The 27,487-nt window shown below is 47.8% G+C and overlaps 1 protein-coding gene across 1 annotated transcript in view; it reads left to right on the top strand.

Annotated features, from left to right (window-relative positions):
• The window catches only part of LOC129386789 (sodium-coupled monocarboxylate transporter 1-like), a 46,526-nt gene that overhangs the window by 6,724 nt on the left and 12,315 nt on the right, over positions 1-27,487 (top strand). Inside the window, exons 3-5 of the mRNA XM_055074990.2 lie at positions 7,718-7,890; positions 14,653-14,756; positions 15,086-15,180. Of these exons, the coding sequence (XP_054930965.2) occupies positions 7,718-7,890; positions 14,653-14,756; positions 15,086-15,180 (372 nt within the window). The remainder of the gene's footprint in view (positions 1-7,717; positions 7,891-14,652; positions 14,757-15,085; positions 15,181-27,487) is intronic.

Genomic DNA, 27,487 nt, shown 5'->3' with positions numbered 1-27,487 from the left:
TCCTCACCATGTACATCATAAACAGCAGCGGGGATAAAGGGCACCCTTGCCTCAGTCCCTTGTTGATATGAACTTTCTCCGCGCTCCTCATCCCTTCCCATTCAACGCAAACGGTATTTTCTAGGTAAATCTCTCTCAAAAGCTGTATACAATTGTTACCTAAGCCTTCCCCTTCCAGAATATCCCACAAAATGTTGCGGTCTACGTTGTCGTAGGCTCCTGTAATGTCTAAAACGGCCACATACAACGGTCTGCTTTCTGCTTTTGATATTTCAATACACTGAGTAAGAACAAACAAGTTATCGTCCAAACGCCTACCTATTCTGAAGCCATTCTGAAGCTCTCCCAAAATGCCATTATTCTCTGTCCATGCTTGAAGCTTTAATTTGATTGCCTGCACTGCTAGCCTGTATATTACCGATGTAATGGTCAACGGTCTATACGAGTGAATTCTGTCTTTCTCCCCCTTACCTTATAAATTACATTCATTCTACTTTGTCGCCAACTGTCTGGTATCCGTCTATCTTTTAAAGTTTTTTCCACTGCTTTCACCAGAGCTTCCTCACTTTTTGGTCCTAGTTCATTTATCAGCTAAACGGGAACCTCGTCTAGCCCTGTGGCTGTGCGCTTAGGAATTTTCGCTTCCGCTTTCTTCCAGTTTAAATTTGTCAGAACCAGCTCCTTTTCCTGGGTCTCTTTCATGCTTTTTTCCTCAAATACAACCTCGTCATTGCCTTGGAAAGATTCGGCTGTTATTTTTCGGATGTAATTTATTGCCGCTTCTCCTTCCAGTCTGCTTTCATCTTCGTCTAGGATATGTTGTTGCATTGTTGTTGACTTCCTGCCTAATAATTTTATGTGGCTCCAAAATATTCTAGGTGCGGCCTTCTTACGTATTTCTGACAACCAACGTTCACTTTCACCTATTAATTTTGCTTGCACCAGTATTTGAACCATAGACTTTTTCTCCCAGTATATTTCCCATTTACTAGTTACTTCATCCTGTGACAGCTGCGCCTTCTTTGCCTGCCTGTGCTCTCGAGATGCTTTCTGTCGTTCGGCGATCGCTTCTCGTATCTCCTTGTTCCACCAGCTTTCTGGTTTCTTTTTTCCTTTGCAACGAACATGTTGTTTCTCTTTCCGTATTTCTGTCGTTATTACACTTAGAAGCTCACCATATTCCCACTCTTTACTTGGCCATTTGCCAAGTTCTTCCTCAACTCTAGTGATTGTATTTGCTATTTGTTCAGCGTTCAAATTTGGACTGGCCATTTTGCTCTCCTTGCTCTCTTTCCCAACTACATATCCCATTTTCAATATGATGCGTTTATGGTCACTCCCTATGCTGTTAAACCCTTCCTCATCGATGACCATTTCTCTCAACTTATCATGAATTCCTTCTGTCATCAGACTGTAATCAATGGTTGATTGCCGGTTTCCCACTGCCCACGTGACCTGTCCTTCACACTTAGGCCCTGTATTCACGATCACGAGGTTGTGTTGCTCACAAAGGTCCAGCATTGCCTTCCCGTTATTGTCGGTATAGCTATCTAAATCCTGTATGTGGGCATTCATGTCACCTAATAGGACAATTTCAGCACCACTCCCGAAACCCTTAATATCAGCGCTTATGCATTCCACTAACTCTTTATTCTTCTCTGTGCAATTTTTTCCGGTCCACAAATACGTAACACCCAGCCAAGTTTCTTTCCCACTCATTGTACCTGATAACCAAAGATGCTCTTGACATTGTGAATTTACTCTTTTCCATTTGGCTCCCTGATGGATGAGCGTTCCGACTCCCCCTCCCTTTCTTTCCTACTTAGTTCTGTTGCACCCTTCCCAAACATAATTCTCAATAACTGGCGGCTCTTCTGAGTCTCTAAGGTGCGTTTCCGTAACCGCATACACCCCTATTTGTTCTCTCTGTAACTGCTCCTCAATCTCTGCCCACTTTTCTTTTCTTCTGCCGCCCTGCATGTTTATGTAGCCTATTGCATGGCGAGCGCTCTTTCTTGCTTTCCTACTTTTCTCGCTATCGACGGCGATGCTCTTCTGAGCGTCCCCTAGGGAACCTTCTTCATTACTATCTACTCTGACCTCCTGAGCGCCTGCGGGCCCCCTAAAAAAGCAACAGCGCGACCACCAAGTCGCCAGCCCACTTCTCGTGCTAACCTGTAATTGAAGTGGATCCCGTCTCGTTTAAAACCACCACAACTTCTCACTTCCCTGTTTACTTCGACAACCTCGAAGCCTTTCTCTCGGCTCATTTTCCAGATTGCCTCATTAGCAGCCACTACGGCTCTTTGTACGTGACTGTCACGCACAGGCACCTCCGGTACCGTGCACACCACGGTCTGCACCTGAGGGGATAGCTCACGCAAGTCGTCCACCCCCTTCGCCAAGCGCTGGGCTAGTCCTGGCCCTTCCCTGTTTAGGACGTCATTTAGCCCACCTGCTACTATGACGAGGTTGCGCACGTGGGCATTTTCCGCGAGCTTTTCTTTTGCTCGCTCCATGATAAAACCAAGTGTGCGCCCTGGAAATGTCCCTACCTCCACTATTCTGTCGCCTTTCACCCTCTCCACAATTGCTTTTCAGCACCCAGCCATGTTTGAATCGCCAGCGATAATGACTATTTCACTTTCTCCTACCTCTCCCTGCTTTTCTTTGTCATTTTCCGCGTGATTCGGACTCGACAAGGGGGATTGTCCCCTGGGCTCCTGCTTTTTCCGCGTAGCGGCCTCAAAGTAGGTGCTGCTGTTTCCAGCTAACCCTTAATCACCCTGCCTGCGTTCGACGTATTTCTCCGACCCTCCCTCGCGCGTCGCGTCGGGGGTCTGCGTTCCATTGTCACGCACATTGTCGTTCACAATGGCGGCCCTGTTCAGCTTTTCCTCGGCTGCTTCAAGCCTTTTTCAACTACCTTCCGTGCCTCACGCTCACTGTTTAGCTCATTTTTGAGCTCTTGCACCTGTTTGAGAAGCTCTTCCTGGAAAGCCTCCATTTTCTGCAGCCTAGTATCGACATCACATTGTGTGCCGGTTGTTTCGACGCCCTCTCCATTCTCACCCGCTTCCTCATCTGCCTTGAGGGACCCCCCCCCCCCCGTACTGCCTGCTTTACCGGCTTTCTCGCCATGTATTGCACGGCTTTTTGCAAACACTATAATACTATATCAATGCAGAGCACGTGCCTTTTAGAAAAAAAGGATACGCACAGGATCCAAATCCTCAAAATGCCGCAAAGGAACTGTCACCACTGTTTCAAAAATAAACAATGTCGCGGAGACCGAAGGTATGACACGCTCTCGCACGCGCTCAACCACGCGGCCACGCTCTCACTTTTCTACCAAACACGCACAGTAAAACCGCTAATAGCTATTTGTCTTGCCACTGCCAACCTACTAGTTAAAGACTACAAACACTCAACGTCCCACCCGGCTGCACGTGTTGGAACACGTGGCACGAAAGGACGCTCTAATCATCCTGCAAAACAAATTTACACGAAGCACACCCGCGCACCCGAAATACGAGAGACAAAAAAGGGAAAGAAAAGGAAAACCCCCCAATTACTATTTAAACGCAAAAAACCAGCAAATAAGAAACAGAAGCAAGCTCAAAGCATGCACAAAAACTTATGATTTCGTCGTCGCCACGGAGCCCCGAAAAGCACGTCCATCCGCCACAATATCCAAACGAACAGCCAACGTTTCAAAGACAACGAGCGCCACCTCACGGAATTTATGCTGAACTAAGGGAACCGTCGCTACAATGGGAAAGCGAGCGACGCGGCGGGCATCTACCCGTATTTACTCGATTTTAAGTACCCCCTTTTTTCACGATCCCGATGCCCAAAGTGAGGGGGGGTGCTCAGATACGAAAAATCTAGAATGACCCCCCTCCCTCCTTTCGCTGCGACATCGCGACGAGACGGGTGCGAGAAATAAGATTTCATTTTGCAAACATTCAACAGAAAAATCGGTGCAGAGTGCGAACCCACCGCTTGTGTCGGATGCTCAGTCACTATCACTGCCACTCGAGTTCGTCGCATCGCTTGAACCACCGCTCTCGGTATCCCACAGCAGGTCGTCTTCCGTTCCGTCGAAGTAGTTTGTGATCGAGCACTTCTTAAATGATTTGACCACAACGTCCACTTGGACCCGCTTCCAAGCATCCGATATCCACTTTGCGATGGTTGATGGGTACGCTTTCTGCAGCTTTCGCCCTACAACCGTACAGTCCGGCTGTACGGCGTACTCGCGCCGCGGACGCCGTGCCACCTCGGTTCTCCGACGGCTCCGGCTCGATGACTGAGTGAGCAAGCGCGCTTGGCGGCCTTGGCTACGCGCTCTTCCTAACAAATAGGGGCGTGCTTAGATTCGCATGCACACTTTTTTTCCCAATTTTCTCGCGAAAATTGGGGGGGGGGGGGAGGGGGGAGTGCTTAGAATCGGGGGGTAGTCAGAATCGCGAAAATACGGTAGTAAAGGAGGCATTGCCCAGGGGATCGGTGCCCGCGCGGGAATTGCCGTGCTCTCAACGCTCACCTATGACTGCGCAGCCAAGTCAGCTAAAACGGTAATATTCAGCAAGATGCATTTAGTGAAGGCCTACCATAAAATCCAGGTCGAGCCAGCGGACATACCAAAGTCTGCAATTGGGACACCGTTCGGGCTTTTTGAGTAGGTCCCCATGCCGTTAAGCCGAGAAACGCTGATCAGACTTTCCAGAGGTTCATCAACGAGGTCACCCAGGGACCCCCTCGTATTTGCATACCTCGGCGACCTAGTATTGCTACTATTTCCCCCTAGCAACATACGAACCATTTGCGCCTGCCATTTTCTCGGCTCCAGGAATACGGTCTTCGCATCAACCCGACAAAGTTGTGTTTCTTGTCTACTACATTGAGTTTCTCGGACACCGTGTGACTCCCGAAGGAATCAGACCGTTCGAAAAGAAAGTTCAAGCTTTGCACGGGTTCCCTCGCCCAACGTCACTGCAACAGCAGTGCGAGTACCTTTGGCTCAACTATCACTGCCGCTTTCTTCCGAACATCGCCCGAATTATTTATACCACTGGCCGAGCTTCTCAGGACCCCTAAAGCTCCACCCACTGCACTCTCCTGGACGTCGTACACCGAAGAGTCACTCCAAGCTGCCAAAAACGCATCGGTATATGCCACACTGCTGGTGCATCCTGCTGGTGCAGTGGCAGGTGCTGGTGCTGGTGCAGTCGGCGCCGTCTCACAGCTCCTGGTGCCCACTCGGGTTTTTGTCCCAGAAGCATGCAGAAGTGCGCACGTTCGGTCGCGAGCTGCTGGCGGTATCCTTGAGCGTTCGGCATTTCCAACACCTGCTGAAAGAAACAAGTTATCACGTCCTCACAAATCACAAGCCTTTCACGTTAGCTTTTCGCGGTAATCACAACGCTTATACGGCAATGAAGCTACGGCGCTTCAGTTTCATCTCCGAGTTCACCGTGAACGTACGATACATTGAAGGCCCAGTCAGCGTAGCCGCAGAGGCCTTCTCCGGTATCGACACAATATCCACGGCCACAGTTGACTTCGAAGAAACTGGCACGGCGCAGCGTTCGGACGTCGAGCTTCGGGACTACCAGTAATTTACTACGTCATTAGCGCTGTCCGATCTATTGCTTCCATTTAATCAGGCACTATCATTTGCGACGCGTGAAAAGGTCGAACACAACCATTCGTTCCATTCAGACTCCGCTGTCGTGTATTTGACAAGCTACACGGCACAAGTTATCCCGGAGTTCGTATCACCGAGCGTCTAATTACTTTCCGCATTGTGTGGCCGAATGTGAGCTCTGGCGTGCGCCGCTGGCATCGCGAATGCCTTCACACGACGCCTGAAGTCGCCAAATCAGTCCTTTTCTCTACCTGACGCCCGGTTCGATCACATTCATATTGACAGCGCTGGCCCGCTACCAGCATCCCTTGGTGCTCGCTACATACTCACTTGTGTAGACCATTATACCCGCTGGCCTGAAGCATTTCCTCTCAGTGACATAACGGCACTTACAGTGGCTTTCGCGTTTGTCAGTGGCTGGATGCCGCGCTTCGGACGCCCCAGCGTTGTTACGACCTATGGCGGCCGCCATTTCGAATGTGATCTCTTTCGCGAACTCACGTGCCTGCTTGGCGTCCGCCATGTTCAGGCTATCGCGTATCACCCATCGCCAAATGGAATGGTTTAACTCCTTCACTCTCAAGTTAAAGCCGCTTAGATGGCTCACCAGGTTCAGTCTTCTTGGATTAAAGACATTCCTCTCGTCCTGCTAGGCGGGCGCTCCTCTTTCAAGGACGACCTCGGCTGCACATCTGCGGAGCTGGTCAAGGGCAGGTTGCGGTTGCCCGGCGAATTTTTCGCACCAGCTACTGTTGCCACGCCCGATCCAGACAGCTACGTTCAACAGCTCTGTTTCTGTTTGCACGCTTGCGTCGTTCCCCTACTAGAGTTACATCATCTAATATTGTTTTTTGTCAGCAGACATTCCTACAGCGAGCCACGTTTTCGTGCGGCGTGAAGGCCTCCAACCGTCTTTTACGCCTCCATATGATGGTGCAATCCACGGTATCCATCGGGCCAAGAAAAAAAAAGGAAATGTTACCATCGACCTCAACGGAGGTGAAGCCGTGGCGATAGACAGGACCAAAGCAGCCTAACTAGCGATCATTACCCGCTTTCAACGATTTTACAACCGCTGAAAAGACGGATCTATTCGATCGCCCAGCATCAAAGGCTGTTTCTTGGGAGCCGGTGCACCGCTGCTCTTCTCCTAAAAGCGGGCGGGAGGGGGGGGGGGGGAGGGGTGTAGGGGTGGAGAGCCCTCTAGCAGCCATCACAATCTTCCTCGTCCGCCTTTTTATATATGGTGCGCTCCAGCGTGTGTCTCGTGCCTCGTGCTGCGAGCTGTGAGGCTAGATGAAGAAGAATAAAGAACTCCTTTTCCTCCTGGCATCGGGCTGAACGTTTCTGAGGTCTTTCGCTCGCTGACTTGCACATTGTAGCAGTGGATCTAACCTCAGCCCCTATATCACCAGAATCATTTATTTAGAAAAAGAGATCATAAGAATTGTGTGCGAACATCCGCACAATTAAAATAGGTCTGACTTTGATCTGGTGGTTTCGTGGGAAGCGACACTCTAAAAACAATTTAAACCTTTTGGGGCATGTCTTTGTCGCACAACAACATTCCTCTGTGCTTTTCTTTTTGTTGCCTTTATTGACAACAATGCGCATGCCAGTTCATGTCAAGAATACAATTGCATGGTCACAACGCTCATGTCATTTCTGACCTGAAAGTACCGGGCGCACAGCGTTAAACAAAAGGAATGCATTGCCCTACTATACGCCCCCAAAATGTGTAAACAGTATCGAGAATGAGAGTGAAATCAATCGTTCCCCATACATTCCTTGAACCTTTCTGTGTTAAGATCTAGCCTTTGCACTCGTAAAGGTTTCAAAGAAAAGTTGCTGTTCAGCAAATCGCAACCACGTAAGGCGGACATGAAATATCCCCCCACCCCGATTTTGGCACTGATTAATTGCCTTCATAGTTTTCTATCTGTCTCTAAAAATACCACGAGCCAAACATTTTTGCCCATTGTTTCCTGTTTCACAAACATCTTGAGACTTTATATCAAATAAAGTGTACCGTAATAGTTGAATGACAGATACTCGTCCGTTCAGGGTGCAGCGTGGGCCTGCCTGCTGGTCTGCGCACTGCAGTTGTGGCACGCCGTGGGCAGAGGACTATCGGCCATGCCTGTTCCACCTGTGATTGCCGGCACGATGGACCGGTGCCCCTTTGTGACCAATGACACCGATCGCACAGAAGGGGTAGAAGAATCCATGGCTCAAAGGTATACCTAGCCTAGCGTCATACAAGTGTGCTTGCAACAAAAGTCAATGAAGCTCTTGCTGCTAGGGAAGGGCAAAGGCAGGCATTTGCCAGAAGGTGTTTAAACACCTCCGTGGCCGCTGCGTGCATACAACAGTGACGCCACTCCTCTTTACGTTGTTGTCTGTAAAGGATACGTTCGTCTTTCAAATCAATAACCTTACCAAATATATCGTCAAGTCGTTGTCCCGAAAGTAGTTGAAAATCAAAATAAATTTCTCGCTCCCACGGAATAAATTCACGTTCTGCAGCATACGAGCTTGCGCCATGTTCTTGTCGTCGTTCTCGCCATGAACTTGACCATAAGCTGTCAAAAGACCGACTCGACATGACGATGGAAAGTGCAGCATTCAGCCCGTGGAGCATAGCTTTGGTTTCTTGTTTGCTCCTAAGGTGCGGCCTTACGTGTACATAACCCAGACTGGTCGTCATGATAATACTCGTTTGTTAGAACAGAAGCAGCCGCTACGAAATAGTATGCATTGAAATATGAGAGACCATTGCACCAACTAAGGGCCGTCCATAGGGCCCATTATATCGCTGAAGGGCCTGGCCTGACCGTGCCAACGTGGGAACGTTGGCACGGTCTGTAGCCCGTCTTTAGACAAGACTGGCTACAAAGTCGAGCCTCCGGACCTAATTTCAATAAAAGTATTCACAGACACACACCAAGCGGGTGAATTGTTTCATTCAAATGGTAGTCAATTATATCCGCAGACCCCGAAAGGACTTATGAGGCAGGATATTTCTTGTAGCCGTCAGAACGGGGAACTTGCTAAAATCCTTTACATAGGTGAATGCACTAAAACACTACTACAACCACCATGTGCGGTTACTTCCCATTATCCCATGACATTACAATACAATCACAGCACATGGATCAGCTGACGAGGTAAATTATCAAAATTTTCACATAGCCTTAGCGTAACGAGACATGTATCCTTCAGCCATCGGTAATCTTGCACAACGAATATTTATCGCCTTCGCAAGGCAGTCTTAAACGTTGAAGCGCAATTTACTAAAAATAGAAGTACGTTTATCTAATAACTTTTCGCGTTACGAAACGATTTCCTTGCCACATGGGGTGCCATGGTTTACCAGCTTAAGACTACTTTCTGAATAAAAACAAGTTGCGAGCGCAGCCTTCGTGTCCGCTCACTTCTGCTTTGTTCATGGTATATTTTCACAGATCGCGCACCCGTCCCTCCCTCCACACCAACTAGCCCAATTATCCACTTAAGTGATCGCCGTTAGCGTCGTCGACCTTAGGTGGCGCAAACCACTTGGTGTCACCGTCGTCGTGGAACTACCAATAGCTCATTTGAGTGGCTATTTGCCTTTAGTGCTTCTTGTATAGCCATGTCTCTTTTTTTTTTTTTTTGCGGCATTCGCGTATCAACATGGCTGCAAAGGCTAACGCAGCCGGATGAAAAAACAGTATAAATGGAACCGATTGGCCTGAGTGAACGAAAGAACAAACAAATAAACGAACGCGTTCCTTGCCAGGTCTGACCATCCACCAACAACGAAAATGGGCGAACGAGCCAAAGGAAGCTATTCGCTTTAAAACAACACTGGCCTGTATGAAAAAATATTTGTTTATGCGTAGAATAGTGTACTGGAAGGGGGTAGTGTGTTGAGGGGCGGAATGCGCTATCCATTGCCGTGGGGCATCAAGTGTGGAAAAGTCCGACGCTTGGATGCCAGCCCTCGCGACAGCAGCTCCGCCGCCAAGATACGTCAATCCGTCGCTTGTTCCTGCTGTTGTCAGTTGTGCTGGTTGTACACCGCTAGCGCGTATGTCGAAGTTTGTGTTGTTTGTGATTTATCTTGTAGTTTATGTACTTCAAACGACGCGTTGTTATAAAAAGTTCGACAGCATGTTATAGTCCTGTAAAACGTGAAAGCGATAGCATGCTTCACACTTGGTAATGCATTAAGATATACGATCAGATGGATCAGATTTTTCGCAAAACATAACGAGCCGCGGTGTGAAGTACACATGTGGCGCTTTAGGTAGACCTCCTCCACGACACATGCGAGCACTTAATGCACTACCTAAATGTGCAGGCATAGTTGTCGCCAGTAAGTGTTACAAATGTGTAACACACGCCGAACACAATTACGTTGCATCCTCCCAGCAGGGGAAAGCAGCACTCGCGCTTGAACGCCTTTCTCCCGCCGCTTCGCACGTCGCACTTCGTTTCTCGTACTTCCGAGGCCCTTCGCGCAATCCGCTACGTTCCGGGCCAGCGTCCCCCATCGCCATGTCGCTCGCTTCGCAGTTTACTGTCACCACAACCGCCACCGCCGCCGTTACGTCATGTCAGCGACGCAACATCTGTTTTCCTGTCTGCGCGCCCCGCTCGTTGCTCTCTCCAATCGCAGCTCGTTCGGAGAAGGTCACGTGGCTTTGTTTGTACCACTCGACTATAGTTGGGTCCAACTTAAGTCTGCATTGAAGCCCCGCCACTACCCCCGTAACCGCCAGCCACTGTTCCTCCGCTGGGCTGAAAATATTTCGTACCTCAAAGTTCCCCTGTTACCCATATAAGGCGTTAACCACAAAAATAAATCTCTGAAGCGCATAATTTGATGCGTTTTCAGTCGTCTGTTATAGTGGAACGGCGAAAGCGTAATTTTTTATTGAACTGAAATAAAATGCTTGCTTCCTTGCAACTACTTACCGTGGAGCTTCGCTTCAGTTGACATTGAAGTTTCATGTGTAAAACTTATTCATCAGTGAAATGAATAGTACCGCAGACTTTTGAAGAGTGAAATGCGCAGACTCCATACACTTTGTTCATGCCGTTGCATACCGCATCGCTTCCGCCGATGAAAAGACTCTTCAAGAACAGCAGACGCTCTGGAGGTATCAAGTACGACGCCCTTTTGAAAACGTCGCATGACGACGACTGTGTTTGCTTTTGTCATGGAGGAAGGAAACTCAGGAGAGGCCCTGACGTGACTCTTTGTGAAGCGAAAGTGAAGCCGGAAGTTGGCGTTGCTCATGGCGTTGCTCCGCCTATCGGGCCAGCTCTCCTCTCTTGTTTACATTTCTCGCGAAACCACGCCGCGCTGCGCGCAACCGTGCTGCTCGGACCCGCGCGCTCCGCAGCAATACTAAACAATCGTTAGCACGTTAGCATGATTCCGCCAAAGAGGGCAAAATTTCCCGCAGATATTCCTTCGTCCGTTGCCATTGCGTACGGCGTTGCATGCGCGTTCATTTCACGAACTTAGTTCCTCCTGTCCTACCTCACCATGGCATCATCCGGTAGAGCACGGTCCAGGTAACGCAGAGCAACAAAACACGGGGACCAACGCAAACCTGCCCGCACGGCGCCTTTGCCACGGTGCGAAACCTACGGAGCAACACGTGTGAGCACACAGAACAATAACAAAGCCGCCATTGTGGCCCAAAAGGCGGGGCCGCTACAGCAAAGAAATAAAAGAACAGCAAAACAAAGGAGAACCTACTACGTCATTTCCTCCACACTTTTCTCCTAGAGCGCGGAGGGGGTAGGGCCTCTCCTCAGTTTCCTTCCTCCATTGTCATTTGTCATTGTCATTTGTGATTGGCTAGCGGAGTAACACAACGCCGCGCGGTCTTTGTGCCTTGGTTGCCAGCTGCTGTTTCTTTTTAAGTTCTAGCCTACTATAGACCCCGTGTTTCTTTTTCAAGGCCATCTAGCAGCGAGCCGCTTAAGCCTTTCGCCTGAATAAAGGCTTGATTTTCCTTAGGTATTCCAGTTGCAATTATACAAAGCGGTTGTCACCGAATATAAAGAGCTGAGTGCGTCTAATTCATTACATAAATATTGAATTCATATGTATTATCTAACTTTGAAATACCTCAAGTAAAAAAAGCTTTCAATTAATAGATACATAAATAAAGTAATTGTACTGTTTACATTAGACATATTACCTAAGTAAATGAGTAATTAGGTATATAATCTTGTAAATAAGAGCTTTTGCTATATCCAATAGATCGGTAGTCCTGTGGCATTAAGAATTGAAGTAGCCAGTTTCTTTGGATAATATCCAGGTATTGTTTGAGTGACATTTGCTTACGAAGAAGTAGGTCTTCAGTGTTACATTTTTTCACGTGTGACACGTAATTGTATGAATTACATGTACTTTTCTACAGTTCTCTGTGCATTTCCAAAAATTTCTCTAATGGATCCTGGCTCATCCAGGATCGGTTAGAACAATGAGGAACTGCGCTGGTCTGGGACAATCGTTCAATCCACATAATTGACAGTCCCAAAAAAGTTCTCTAACGGATCGTGTCTCAGGCAGGACCCCATACCAACACAGTTTCTGATTGTTCTTATTTGCTTTTCCGATGTTATAAATGACACGCTCATGCAATGCAGAGCTTGAAGAAAAAACGAGCTCCCCTCTTGAACCTTCTGATGGCTCCACTTGAGAAGCCAGAGTTAATGATTTGGACAAGGCCGTCGAAGCAGGGACGCGTCAGCATTGACGTGTTAGCAGTTAAAAAAGGAGATGCTTCGGAGTGACTTAGGTAAAGTGCCGTAGTGCATCGGAAGCGGTGCGTGATGCGACAGTCCTAGCTCTGGTGGCGCCACCTCGTGACTTTGAATGTTGGGTGCAGCAGCCGTGAGTCCCCCTTGAACAGACTACCCGATGTCAGACTACCCGATATCAGTAGTGTCGCTACCTTATGACTTTGAATTCCGGCAAAACACGTATATAGAGATATCCGCATACAAGCGCCTTCCACGGACGCAGTGCACGAGGTGCCCCAGCGTCTATCGGCACATTTATGAACGCGGGACACCGAAAAAATTTTCACGTGATAATTATTCTCGAGAATGTGGCGCTGTTGCGATCTCGAAGGCCACACTCACGAGAGACGTACATGTACCTGCGACCACCAGACGCCGTAGGCTTTGCGTTTGGATAAACGGTGGAACAACCTTGCCCATGAAACAAAATCATAGGTTAGGTAGCGGAAGGTTTTCGCGCTGGCTGGCAGCAACAACTAAATTTACGAAGTTCAATGAGGAGGAAATTATGGCTAAAGCGCCAGAATTTCGCAATTTATCTCTTTACAAATGGTATTTTTAGTGACATTTATAAAGGGAACAGTTCTAATACCAGGTGCTGTTCAACTGCCACATTCTATTTATCATTAGTAAAGGCGATCGCACAGCGAGTAGTTCTAACGAAATCGAAAACAAATATTTCAGAAAAACAAACTTTGAGTATGGAATGTAATATCGGATATTTTCAATTTCTAAACAAACACAAGTGGGAAGGTTCCTTGGGGTCACTTTGGCACGAAAACTCTTCTTCGCCTAAAATGGTAGAGTTTATGCCTTTCACAGTTGAATTTCTGGTCACCCGAGAGACTTGTAAGTCACAAATAAAGCAAATGCGATCCTATTCGGCTCACTAGGACAGCGAGGACAATGACAGAGGCCCAGCAGCGCACTACCAGACGCAAGGAGCAAAGTGGTCGTCGAAGGAGCCCTATACCAGCACTAGAATTTCCTTTAATAAAATGCACACATGGTAATAGTGGAAAAATAACAAGTGGCTGTGCGAAAATCAAGAAGCCACGTCGTGGGCTGCCGAGGCTAGGCGTGCTTACTTAACGACAGGTAACTCTCGTTGCTTTGCCTGTAGGGTCTGCTTCATCTGGGTAACTGCTGCGGTTAACTTGCACTAGTGGCCAGCAAGGAGATGAAGACGAGGATCGAAGAAGCGCTCGTGTGGTTGTTGCTCCGCTATCTCCGCTTCTCTACATATATTACCTAAATACATTTTCCCCTTTGTGTTCCCTACTGTTATCCTCGTCACAGAATCCAGAAGGATGCGCACTTCCATCCGTCGTTTCGAATGCAGACGGGAGCTACTGCTGTCCTTTATATTATTTCACAGGAGCAAGTACTCGATAACATTGCATAGAAAATAAATAGGAGACAAGAAAGCAGGCGCTATTCGATTCGTATTCTAAAATTTCGGTAGTCCCACACCCTTTGTTATTCGCATGCCCTCGATTAACTTGAAAACACTGACGCCCGAGGACCAAGTGTTGCATTAAGAGTTGCTTTGAATTTGGCCTCTGAATCCGAACTGAAATGCGCTTATTCGTATAAAAGAACTGCCTTATATTACATGGCCGCGTTTAACGACCCCGCGCAATCGCTTCGAGTTGTGTAGCGCAAGGTTTCATAGCTTGCTCTAGCCTAACAGAACGATTTGGGAGTATGGTCTCAGGACCTGAATACACAAAGCCGTTCGTTCGTAATAACTGTTTGTCAATGGACAGGTATCAAGCTAACGGTTACCCTTTCACCATTGGCTGGCGCCTCTTTTTAGCAGGCGTTGTACGCCACGTACTACTTGTTTAAGGCGTGACAGTTATGCAGCTTGGGTCACCGTTTGGAGTAGCCTATATTAAAGCCACCGCGGTAATACCCACATAAATGTGCGCGTTAAGCGAGTTATCTTGGCTGAAAACACCATCCTCGCTTGGCACCGCTGAAAACGACCAACTTGACGCTGACCGTTACTTAGTGCGAGCTTTTCAGGGTTTGAACACTTCATTGGCGTTCAGTCACAATTATGTACGTTTATGCTCCCAGAGCGCTGCCCAGTATTTACCCTAGGGTGCATTTACTGTCATAATGTACAAGGTGAAGCACCGTAAAATTTACATGTTATTGCGCTATCCCAATATCTTGTGCAGCCTCCCTTACGTCTTCCCGCTATACCGATTGTCTTTCTACTGGATGGCCCTGTCTGGTGAGCTACTCACGATTATTCTGGGCACAGTCTTCAGCCTTGTCACAGGTAAGTGTTCTTTTGAGTTTTCAGCTAGTGAGCGTCGTAGATTGTGCGGAAAGACCTGATTGATATTTCAAAATATGGTTAACATGATGCCTCAATGAATACTCCTTTTTTGTGAGTTTTCATACGCTGCCGCTGGGCTATAGAAACCGCGTTTTACCGTAGGATCTCTACAGCTGACAGTAGTGCAGAAATGCAATGCTGTTGCCTGTTGATGAGGGGGCTGTATTTTCTGCTAAGAATATTAGAAGTGCAGTAAAGCGCAACTGAATTTCCTGACGACTTACTCTTTAAAGCGCGGTGTACTTGAACAGCCATTTTATTTGTCGCAGGTGGGGCTAAGGAAACGAAGAACAACTTACATCTAACCAGTGTCCCGTTTTTGAATGTCTTGAGACGCTTCAAGTTATCTCGACGTATCGTTCAGGTGAGGCGACTTTCCTATGGAATTGTTCGTATCTGTCGTATCAAGGCAGTGAAAGCTGAAAAAATAAATAATAGCCTGAGCAAGGGTTCACTAGGGCACAAGCGGCTGGCGGAACTACCTTAAATACTAACATTAGCCACACGAATAACTTGAATTGTAATTTCAGAACACATATAGGTTTTGCCTAAATCTAAGCTGGTTTAATGATTTTCGAGGTCGAAATCACAATTTCGCATTAAATTGTGCAAAAAGCCTGCGGAGGATGCGTCAGGTTGGCGCCAGTGACGCATTTCAATGCCTGTTCTGCTTGACGCTACGGTATGTGTCTGGTATTGCTAGATTATAGGGTTGTCTCATTTGGTGTAGAGAAACAGTTTTAAATGTTGGGTGGAAGTTCTAACTAAATATGCATCATTGTGTCTGGGGACAGCGCTTGAGCAACCTAATTCTTCGGAATCCATGTCGGAGCAACCTAATTCTTCAGACCTTGTCGCATGGAATTCTACGGAATCCATGCGACAAGGTCTTCATCATGTCAACAATTGACGACTCAAACCGTCGCCCTAAGGAAAGAAAATCCCCTTGGTAAAATCGTGTATTGCAGCGGAGCTTTCCCTAAATTTGTCCACGCTCGATCACTTGCAGGGTTCGCTTTTGAGTGGTCCCTTCCTACCGTTTGCTCTCATCGGCATTAGTGCTCCCTGTCCTTCGTTACAATCATGAACGAAAGCGGCGGCTACACAGCCAATATCTACAGTAATATTCATGTGGTCAAAAAGCGGACATAAATTGAAGCTGTGAAGGTGCTTCTTTCGGTATGGTGCATTACCCTTAACTAATTTGTCATAGTTTGCCATAGTGGCCTGGGTCCTTCTCCGCAAAAGAAAGGAAGGAAGGACGTATGCCCCCTATGAGCATTACCCTTAATTCTATGGCATAGATGATCGCGTGCGAACCCATCAGTTCCCGTTAAATCTATTAGATGGTGCAGGATTATATGCGGTAATGTTTGTTCTTTAAATTGGACAATGGAAATTTCTTTATTATCAAGCTTCCATATGATTGACTTCTGATTGAATTCTGGCTTATGATAACTTCTTCAGCTGCGAATCTTCGAAACCATTGCCCCTAATAATTATGTCAGCCTCCGGCTGTGTGCGGACTGCAAGGAAGTCTGCAACAAGCAGACGGAGCTTTTTCCTATTCACGTGCCACGAATAAACTCCGTCATCATTGAGACTGGTGGTAGTAGTGTATTAATGTATTCACCTATGTAAAGGATTTTAGCAACTTCCCCGTTCTGATGGCTACAAGAAATATCCTGCCTCATAAGTCCTTTCGTGGTCTGCGGATACAATTGACTCCCATTTGAATGAAACAATTCACCCGCTTGGTGTCTGTTTGTGAAAACTTTTATTGAAATCAGGCCCGGAGGCTCGACTTTTTAGCCAAAGCGGGCCGCTCCCACGTTGGCACTGTCAGGCCATGCCCTTCAGCGACATCATGGGCCCTCTGGACGGCCCTTAGTTGGTCTTGAAACAATAGGCTTTGAATATTTCATTCCCACTGTGTCTATTCTTCGACGAGGTTGGCGAGAGTCGCGGGACACCCCACCAGCATAGGGTTGATTCCAATGATGCAATTACAATCGTTGCAGCCCATCTTAATTTCCCTCTCTGGATATATTTTATTATTGTGGTACGGCGTGGGTTGTGTACCTGTTTGCAATAAGCGCACTGAGACTGCCTGAGGCCTGTTCAGTTTTGAATGTAGCAATGGGAATTGCCTGCGTCCTAAATAGTGATGTTTGGCAATGTCATTGTAAGTTACTAAATGATCTCTACATTCCCTGGTTTGCTGGTGTACGGCTCGGTTGTAATTGCCACGGTTAGCAAGTACTCGTACCAAGTCATGAGCAACCTCATTGAGGTTCGCCCAAGTCTCGTCCAGTTTCCCATATGAGCAGGAAACCATCGGATTCCAGTTCTCGTAACCCCCATTGTTTTCAGAAAGATGAAGTCAACTCCAGCTGTAGCCTTTATCAAAACACTTTATAGCGGATTCTTAATCACTGTAAATGCAGGGCCACTTATTACTCCTGATGGCTAAAGCAATTGCCGCTTGTTTCCCCAGCATGGCGTCCTTGGTGAAAATAGTGATAGTGCCTTGCACCTTCCCTTGAGAATTTGATACAATGGCCGTATATGATTCTTTACCTTTCACCCAGGCAGCATCAGCTTTAGCTGCCAGTTGATTCTGCTGCTCTATTTAATGCAAGAGTGCTTTAGATCTTCCTTTTCTCCTTTTGATAAATTCTGGATGCATGTTTCTGGGGACATAAAAATTGTTACAGCGCAATCACTTGCAACCACAAGTAAGAAGGACGGGACACATTGTGTCCCGTCCTTCTTACTTGTGGTTGCCTGTGATTGCGCTGTAACAATTTTTATGTCAAGTATGCACCAACTCGCCCAGAAAGAAGATTTAATGTTTCTGGGGGGAGGGTTGGTTCTGATCTTATTCCTAACTTCAGTCCTTCATTCTAATTCAGCTTCTCTTGGACTCCTTGATCTAGTCAGTTCTACGTCTCTTGTCTGTAATAAGTTCCTGCCAGCTCGTGTTCTTGTCAATCTTTCGCGTTGCGCTAGCTGTTGGGCCTCCGCGATTTCTTCTACTGTGTTGTGCACCTCTAGACTCGTGAGTTTGTCGGTTGCAGCGATACTCGGTACCCCTAGGGCTACTTTAACAAGCTTCCTGAGAATCAGAGTAAGTTTGTTATGTCTCCAAGCTCTGGTCCACACTGTCGGAACGCGAAGTGGTCATACATAGCATGGCTTCGAGGGAAGACAAACCTATGTCAATTGTCTCGGTGTCGTTCTTGAGGGCTACGGCAGTGCTTACGTGCCCACAGGCGTAAGCACTCTCGTCTTTCATGGGCCCTTGCTAAGGGCGTTGTAGAAAAATAGTTGGAGTTGGAACGATGGGTAGCTCTCTGTCTGGTTTCTTGGTGGCTCGTTAGTTTCTACAGGCGTAACATTAGAACTCTGTGGAACTTCAGTTTGTCATTTATGTGTGAAATTGCCTGGAACATTTTATGCTCTCGGAGTTATCAATGCCAACCTTTCCCGTCTCTGGAAACAATTATGAGCTCCTCGGAGGACGGACTTCAATGTCTTCCACTGCGGTCAGCAGCATGGGTATTTTGATTAGAAAGTTAACTTGTCTAATTTTCCACTAGTACAATTAGTACCTCTAGTCACCGCATAATGTATGTCTCTGCGATGAAAGCAGTGCCGAGAAAACTGACTAATTATCGCATGTTCCCTATCGTTAAAGAACTACGAAAACGTTTCGCTAGACGCCCTGTATAAGCAATTGTGCAGGAACAGTCACTGCGGAAGTTTACCCCAACATGCCTTAAACGCATTTGTGCTTCTCCTGAGAAGTGTGCTGTTCTAGTTGGACTCTCTGAACGCGCTAAGTTACTTCGTTTTACTTTGAAATCATTCTATGCTTGCTCATTAAACTCAGTCTTTCCTGTTTAGGTCTGACCTTACTATACAGAAAGCAATACGCAGTATAACATTAAAATTAAGGAGGCTTGTGGCATCCCTTACTACTCTGGTATAAAAGGGATGCTTCTACTGTTCTTCTTATCAATGGATAGTCGCTACTTTGAGTTAGGCCACTTGAAGGATATTGTAGGTTATAAAGGAGGCCTTGCAATATGTAGAGCGCAGTAAGCGTGGTAAGAGCGTCAGCTAGTTCTACGTGATGGAGGAGGCTGCAAGTAAAAGCTGTTCCAGTAGAGGCAGCTTGACGAGGCCCGCAGCCCCCCCTACAGAATATTCGGCAACAACATACATGCAAACACACACGCATTATACATATATATACCCTCTTGAACCCACATACTCGCATATACACATGCACACACTTAGCCATATATATACAGAGCCAGTGGTGAGCAGATCAAAAATACTTAGGGTAGCTTGTCTGGTTCTCGTGGTGAATACAAATGAAATACGAAGAGGCCGCTGAACACACACACACAAACATACTGTAAGAATCGCACCGCTGGCACGAGTGGTTGGAACCTCAGTGCTGACACCCGTTGTTGCAAATGGGCCGCAAGCCCTAAGGGTAGCGTTGGCCTGGCGGCCTGGGGCACAACTGGAAGCATCCGAAGGTCCTGGCAAAGCATGAGTCGACTGCTAACAGAACAACTTGTTTATTCTAACATCGCAAAAGAGCGGGCGGTCAGGTCGACCGAAGTGGAGAGACGGGAGAGCACGTAACACAACGGAAGAAATCGGAGCCTCCCTCTTGGCGTCCGGGGGCAGCTGCTCTTATACTCTCGGCGTCGCGGGCAAGAAGGAAGGTCACGGGATGAGACCACGTGACGGCGGGCACGGACAGGCTGAGAGACACGTTGAGACGAGTGTAGTGACGCATCCGCCAAGCCGGCGCCTGTCAGACCTCCTCGCTTCACACTTGGGGAGCTCCTCTCCCCGGCTGCCGCGCTTTGACAAGCGTGGGCACACACACACACACGCACACACGAAGACACGTGGCACTGAAACACGCCTGGACGCGCTTGGCAGGGAGGCTTTGCGGGAGCTCCGAACGGGCCAAAATGTCCGCCGCTTTGAACGAAGCCCCGGCGTCCGTTGCATCCGCGCCGGCTATACCGCGCGTCGTAGGCGAAACGTAACAATACACACACACACAGACACACACACACACACACACACACACATATATATACATATATATATATATATATATATATATATATATATATATATATATATATATATATATATATATATATATATATATATATATAGAGAGAGAGAGAGAGAGAGAGAGAGAGATTGTGAGACGAGGTTTAGGTATATATAGGTATTGTGCGACGAGTGCGAGCATTATTCATACGCTTCATATTCTCACCTGTGCATACTCATCATCACCGTTTTGGGGCCTGGTGGTGGGGTTCTCGCTCGAGAGAATATAGAAGAGGATGGCTGGCCTAAACCTCGTCTCACAATATATATACATATATATACATACACAGTGAAGCAGACGCGCGTATGAAGCGGTTTATTGACGTTTCGGCCGGGGTCCAGCCTTTATCAGAAGGCCCGACCCTGACCCTGGTTCTCATGAAGGCCGGACCCCGGCCGAAACGTCAATAAACCGCTTCATACGCGCGTCTGCTTCACTGTGAATATTTACCAGAACTGCTTCTTTCATATAGCCGTATACAAATACACACTCGTATGCATACCCACATATATACAAACTTTATATACATACTAACCCAGAGGATGTACACTTACTTATCCAGTAACTTAAAAATCCTGCACATACAAGTCTCGCAGATGTTGGGCCGTTATTTGCGTGACATAAACGCCTAGATTATTATATTTATTTAGAAGCATTGGCATTGTTTACGATCGCTTTTCCCTTAAATAATTTGTTCTGAGTGTGACCACTCGCCACATCTCTTTATTACGGGTAACGTAAAATTTGTCATTGAATTCAAGGCTACAAAGTTCTCGTAGAAAGGAGCAGTTCAGTTTTACTTCCCGCCTAAATGCAGTTGTTAACTTGTACTGGTATAACTTTAACACAGAAATTATGTTGGCTTCCTGAAATAAGTTTATAGTATGGGACTGGAAGGGGACATTAAAGAGCAGCCAAACAAACTTCTTTTGCAAGACAAGTAATCTATGCAAATTAACAAAAGTACTTGTACCCCATGACAATAAGCAATAATGCAGGTATGAATAAAAACGCGAGTTGTAAATGAGAAGTTTAACTTTAAACGGCAACAGTGATTTACATTTCCACGTAATGCTAATGACCCTCGATAACTGTATTGCGACTGCGTCAATATTGGCACGCACTAGTTACGCTAGAGGTCGAGGAAGAAGAAGTGTGCGTGGTAGCTGCTGCAAACACGAACTGTAAACGGCTGTTCGCTTAGAACAGACTGACTGGCTTTTCCTCTCGTGACAAACTGGTGGAGCTGCTGGGTACGCATCCATCGTATGCCTACGGGTCCTGAACCAGAAGCTACCGACGCCAGTACCTCGGGGACGGCAGAAATCTATCGAAGCAGCCGTCGCCTCCAAGGTCTTCCACCGCAATACAGTCCCCTGGCAAGCTCCGTGAGGAAGATGTCAACAACTACCGCAAGCCAAACCGAGGTGATCCCAAATGCTCCCGTACCATGCATTCTCAACGCGCCTCGCACGCCTAACCCGTTCCATGGCGACGCCTTTGGGGACGTTGAAGACTGGTTGGACCATTTCGACCGGGTCGCCGCCTTTAACGACTGGGACGATCGCCGTAAGTTGAAGAACGTCTACTTTTCCCTTTTAGACGCGGCGAGAGTATGGTACGAGAACCACGAAGCCTCGTTTACCAGCTGGCCGGAGTTTTACCGACTGCTATGCGAAGCCTTCTGCACTCCCGAAAGGAAAGAAAGAGCCGAACAGGCACTGTCTTCGAGGTTCCAAATGCCAAACGAAACCGTCGCCATGTTCGTCGAAGACATGACGCGATTGTTCCGTCGGGCCGACCCACTAATGCCAGAAGACAAGAAGGTGCGTCCGTTAATGCGAGGCGTAAAGGAACAGCTTTTCGCGGGCCTCGTGCGTAATCCTCCTACAACAGTCTCTCAGTTCGTTCGTGAGGCAACAGTCATGGAACGTATGCTTCGGCAGCGGCTCTCGCAGTATGAACGCCAGACCACCATGACTGCTGCATGCTCTCTCGTACCTGCAAATGATGACAGGGAGTCACTTACCGAGCTAATACGACAAATTGTTCGAGAAGAACTGCAGAAGTCCTATGCATCGGCTCCGACACCTCCCAGTGCCGCGGTTCTTACGGATGTCATTCGAGAAGAAATCGGCAAAGTGGTTCATCCCTCGCCACCAACACGACCCGAACCCCCCACGTTCTCGTACGCGGATGCTCTTCGGGCTTGCGCGCCGTCGACGGGCCGTTTTTCGCAGCCGCCTGCTGGGATTTCTCGACGCTCCCCAAGTCCGATCCACCGCACGAATCCGCAGGCACCCTTTCATCCTGGTCCGCGCAAATCTACAGTATGGCGCGCCCCCGACAACAGTCCGTTGTGCTATCACTGCGGGGAGGCTGGTCACATGTATCGCGATTGCCAGTACCGACGGATTGGTCTGCGGGGATACCGTCCGGGCGCCCGTTGCCCGCGCTATGGCGAACGCCCGCACGAAATCGAGAAATACTTAGAAAGTAACCGGCTTCCTCCTGCCCAACAGCGAAGACAGTCACGGTCGCCTTCACCTCGTCGGTACGCGTCACCGAACCGTGCTCGACCCGCCTTTGATTCCGCTGGAGTCAACGGTGGAAGCCCGCGCCGGGGAAACTGAAAACGGCGACCTCCGGGGGTGAGGCCGCTGTCATGCGAACCGTCAAATATCCTCCGCCGACGCCATCCCCTCGCGACGTACCACTGACGCCTTCATTCGCAACTGCAAAAAAAAACTTCTGCTGCTATTACTGCTTCAATCGACGGTTATCCAGTAACTGCACTTGTAGATACGGGAGCTGACTACTCGGTTATGAGTGCCTCACTGGCGACTCGGCTACGCAAGGTGCTGACAGCGTGGGACGGCCCACATCTGATTACGGCCGGAGGACACCTCGTGTCACCCATTGGACGATGCACCGCCAGACTTGCAATTTCTACTTCGACTTTCGTAGCGTCTTTCCTTGTGCTGCCCAAGTGTTCTCGGCTAGTTATACTGGGCATGGATTTTCTCCAGGAATATGGGGCGATCATTAACCTTCGTGACTTGTTCGTGACTTTTTCTAACTATGTTTCTTCGGATTCGAATGTGGCGGATGAACATCACCGCCCGGCTTTACGCGTGGTCGATGACTGCGTGACGTTACCGCCTCGAAGTAGCATCTTCGTCCTCGTTGAATGCCCCCAAGAACAACTAGGAATAGGCATCGCCGAAGGTAACCTCACCATATTGCTGGATCGCGAAGTCGGCGTCGCACGAGGTCTCGTAGAGCTCCAACATAGGCAAACCACGATTCTAGTTACGAACTTCAGTGGCGAATACAAACACTTTGCGAGGCATACCACCATGGCCTACTTTGAAACGGTGGCCGAGTCCAACGCCTGTGCTTCGGTAACGACAATCTCGATTCCGGAACCCAGCGATGTGGACTTGACCAGTCACATCAACGTCAACCCACAGCTCGACCAAAACGAGAAGGAGAGGCTCCTTACTCTGCTATCGTCATTTAGCGACTGTTTCGCCACCACGTCGAAGGTCAAACAGACTCCTTTAATCAAACACAGAATCATCACTGAACCGACCGTCCAACCTGTTCGCCAACACGCTTATCGGGTGTCGCAAAGAGAACAGGATGCTATTCGTCATCAAGTGAAACAAATGCTCGACGATGATGTCATTCAACCATCGACAAGTCCTTGGGCTTCACCTGTTGTATTAGTTAAAAAGAAAGACGGTTCACTAAGATTCTGTGTCGATTATCGCAAACTGAACAAGGCCACGAAAAAAGACGTTTACCCACTTCCTCAAATTGACGACTCCTTGGATCGCCTGCGACATGCCCGTTACTTTTCTTCAATGGATCTACGTAGTGGGTACTGGCAAATTGAAGTTGACGAACGGGACCAGGAAAAAACGGCGTTTATAACACCCGACGGTCTCTATCAATTTAAGGTCCTCCCTTTTGGATTGTGTTCCGCTCCGGCCACGTTTCAACGCATGATGGACACAGTTTTATCTGACCTCAAGTGGAACTCGTGTTTAGTCTACTTAGACGATGTAGTTGTTTTTTCCACCACGTTTGAACAACACATCCAGCGGCTTGAGGCGGTTCTTCAAGCTATCCGCACCGCCGGCCTCTCCCTGAAGCCCGAAAAATGTCACTTTGGCTACGAGGAGCTCAAATTTCTAGGTCATATTGTCAGCAGCACCGGTGTGCGCCCTGACCCTGACAAAGCCCTGGCAGTTGCTCTGTTCCCGATACCGAAGACAAAACACGATGTCCGCCGATTTTTAGGGCTTTGCGCGTATTACCGCCGTTTTGTACCCAATTTTTGTGAAATTGCCGAACCTTTGCAACGACTCATCAAGAACGACGTCACATTTGTTTGGGGCCCAGCACAATCCGACGCCTTCCACGACCTTCAGCGACGTCTACAGACACCACCGATACTTGGTCACTTTGACACCGAGGCCGACACAGAAGTGCATACTGATGCTAGTAACGTTGGTATCGGAGCGACACTCGTACAGTTCCAAGCTGGTGTTGAGCGCGTTATTGCGTATGCCAGCCGAACCTTGTCCGCTGCTGAAAAAAACTACTCAGCAACTGAAAAAGAATGTCTGGCAGTCATATGGGCTATCCAGAAGTTCCGCCCATACCTGTACGGGCGCCCCTTCCGTGTCGTCAGCGACCACCACTCTCTCTGCTGGCTGGCGAATCTCAAAGATCCTTCAGGCCGTCTCGCAAGATGGAGCCTTCGGTTGCAGGAATTTGATGTGACCATCGTCTATAAGTCTGGCCAGAAACACACTGACGCCGACTGTCTCTCCCGCGCCCCCGTCGAACCCGCACCACTAGATACTGACGACGATTCTGGTTTTCTTTGTACTCTCCCGTCTTTAAACCTTGCTCATCAGCAACGCCAAGATTCCGAGCTCCAGCCCTTGATTGAATACCTTGAAGGAAGCCGCCCACAACCCCCACGGCTGTTCGCGCGTCACTTGTCCTCTTTCTGCCTATGTGGCGACATCCTATACAAGCGGAACTTTCACCCTACGGCAGCCGTTTTCCTGCTCGTTGTTCCCGCTACTCTCCGCGACGACGTTCTACGTGCATGCCACGACGAACCAACGTCCGGGCATCTTGGTTTCACGCGTACTCTCGCGAGGATCAAGCAGAAGTACTATTGGCGAAAACTCACAAAAACCGTGAAGCAGTACGTCAGAAGTTGTCGAGATTGCCAGCGCCGCAAAGTTCCACCACTAAAACCAGCCGGTCTGCTTCAGCCTGTCCGACCTCCTTGCTCGCCTTTTGAACAAGTCGGCATGGATTTACTCGGCCCATTTCCCAAGTCTTCGGCTGATAACCGCTGGATCGTCGTCGCCACCGATTACTTCACTCGATACTGCGAAACACAAGCCGTTCAGCGAGCTACTGCTTCAGATTTTGCTAACTTCTTTATCAAAAATATCGTCCTTCGACATGGTGCTCCCGCTGTCGTCATCACAGACCGTGGTACGGCCTTCACTGCCCAGTTGGTCCGAGATATTCTGCAGCTGAGCGGAACAACGCACCGTACGGCAACTGCGTATCACCCGCAGACTAACGGTTTAACAGAGCGTCTCAACAAAACGATTGCGGATATGCTTTCCATGTATGTTGCCACGGATCATAAAAATTGGGACGAACTGCTCCCGTATGTGACATTCGCGTACAACACTGCCCTACAAGAAACCACCGGGTTTCCTCCTTTTCGTCTGGTCTACGGACGCGACGTCACCACTATGCTCGACGTGATGCTCCTACCAACTTCGTCTCAACCTACCGCACCAGATACAGACGCCTTTGTTCAGCGTGCCGAAGCGGCGCGGCACCTTGCGCGGCAACGAATTCTATCCCGACAAAGTCAAGATGCTCGTCGATACAACATATGCCATCGAGACGTCACGTACAACCCGGGAGATCTTGTATGGGTTTGGACCCCTATACGTCAACGAGGCCGGTCAGAAAAATTATTGCGCCGATACTTTGGACCCTACATAGTTTTTCGCCGTTTAAGTCCTGTCAACTACGAAGTTATTCCAGCCGACACTTCGCACCACTCCCGTAGACCACGTTCCTCTGACATTGTTCATGTTACCAGGATGAAGCCTTACCATTCGCGCTGACTCTCATCCACAAACTTTGTGATGCGGCCCCTGTCGTCTCGTCCGTTGTCTTTCTCATTTCTTTTATTTTTTCCTTGTGGCATTTAACATCTCCCCAACTTTATTTATTTATTTCTTTTTTTTGGAGGGAGGGGTAATGGCACGCACTAGTTACGCTAGAGGTCGAGGAAGAAGAAGTGTGCGTGGTAGCTGCTGCAAACACGAACTGTAAACGGCTGTTCGCTTAGAACTGACTGACTGGCTTTTCCTCTCGTGACAATATGTTCTTCCCAAACATATTACTCGAAAACGTTACGCCGAGACTTCTCATACTAGTAACGATTTCTATCGCTTTTCCCCGTACATAACGTTAATATTTGAATTCACTGGCTTATTTTTAGGCCTAAAGAGCACAGCTTCGTTTTTTTTTATTTATTTCGAATTGGTTCATTATTGACCAGTCCCTCACCTTAGAGAGCATGATGTTCGTTTCATACTCTATTTCTACAGTTTGTTCCTGAACCAAATATACTGCCGTCATCAGCATAAAGGACATATTTCGCGTTTAGGTAAATATTCGTTACATCATTGATATAGGCGTTAAAAAGAAGGGGCCCCAAAACACTTCCCTGCGGAACTCCTTTTGAAATAGGCTTCATACTTGAGCAATGCATATCTAGCTGAACACATTGCTGTCTGCTTTCTAACTAAGAATTAATTAGTGCTAAACAATGACCTCGAATGCCATAGCTATCAAGTTTTTCAATCAATGTTAAATGGTGAATGTTATCAAATGCTTTGCTAAAATCCACATAGACGCCAAACACAAGTATTCTTTCTTCGAACTGGAATAAAATGAATTCCTCTTATTGCACCAGTGCCAATTCGGTGGATTCAAGCTTTCTGAAGCCGAATTGGACAGGTCTTATTATATTGTTCTTCTCGAAAAATTGTAAAATTGGCGATGTAAGATTTTTTACAAGCCCTTAGAAAGGATTGGCAATATGGATATCGGCCTATAATTTTGGATATCATTTCTCTCTTCTTTTTAAAACAAAACACTCACTTTAGAGATTTGCATTCTTTTCAGAAAAGTTGCACTAAAAAAAGGGAAGCGTAGCAGGGGGCGACAGAAAGTTAGGTGGGCAGATGAGATTAGGAAGTTTGGAGGATCAACATGGCCACAATTAGTACATGACCGGGGTAGTTGGAGAAGTATGGGAGAGGCATTTGCCCTGTAGTGGGCGTAACCAGGCTGATGATGATGATGATGAAAAAAATTTAATTATGGGGTTTCACTTGCCCAAACCACTTTCTGATTATGAGGCACGCCGTAGTGGAGGACTCCGGGAATTTTG

Source organism: Dermacentor andersoni, chromosome 8 (genome assembly GCF_023375885.2).
Source record: "Dermacentor andersoni chromosome 8, qqDerAnde1_hic_scaffold, whole genome shotgun sequence".
Taxonomy (NCBI): domain Eukaryota; kingdom Metazoa; phylum Arthropoda; class Arachnida; order Ixodida; family Ixodidae; genus Dermacentor; species Dermacentor andersoni.
This window is presented reverse-complemented; position numbering and strand designations above follow the sequence as displayed.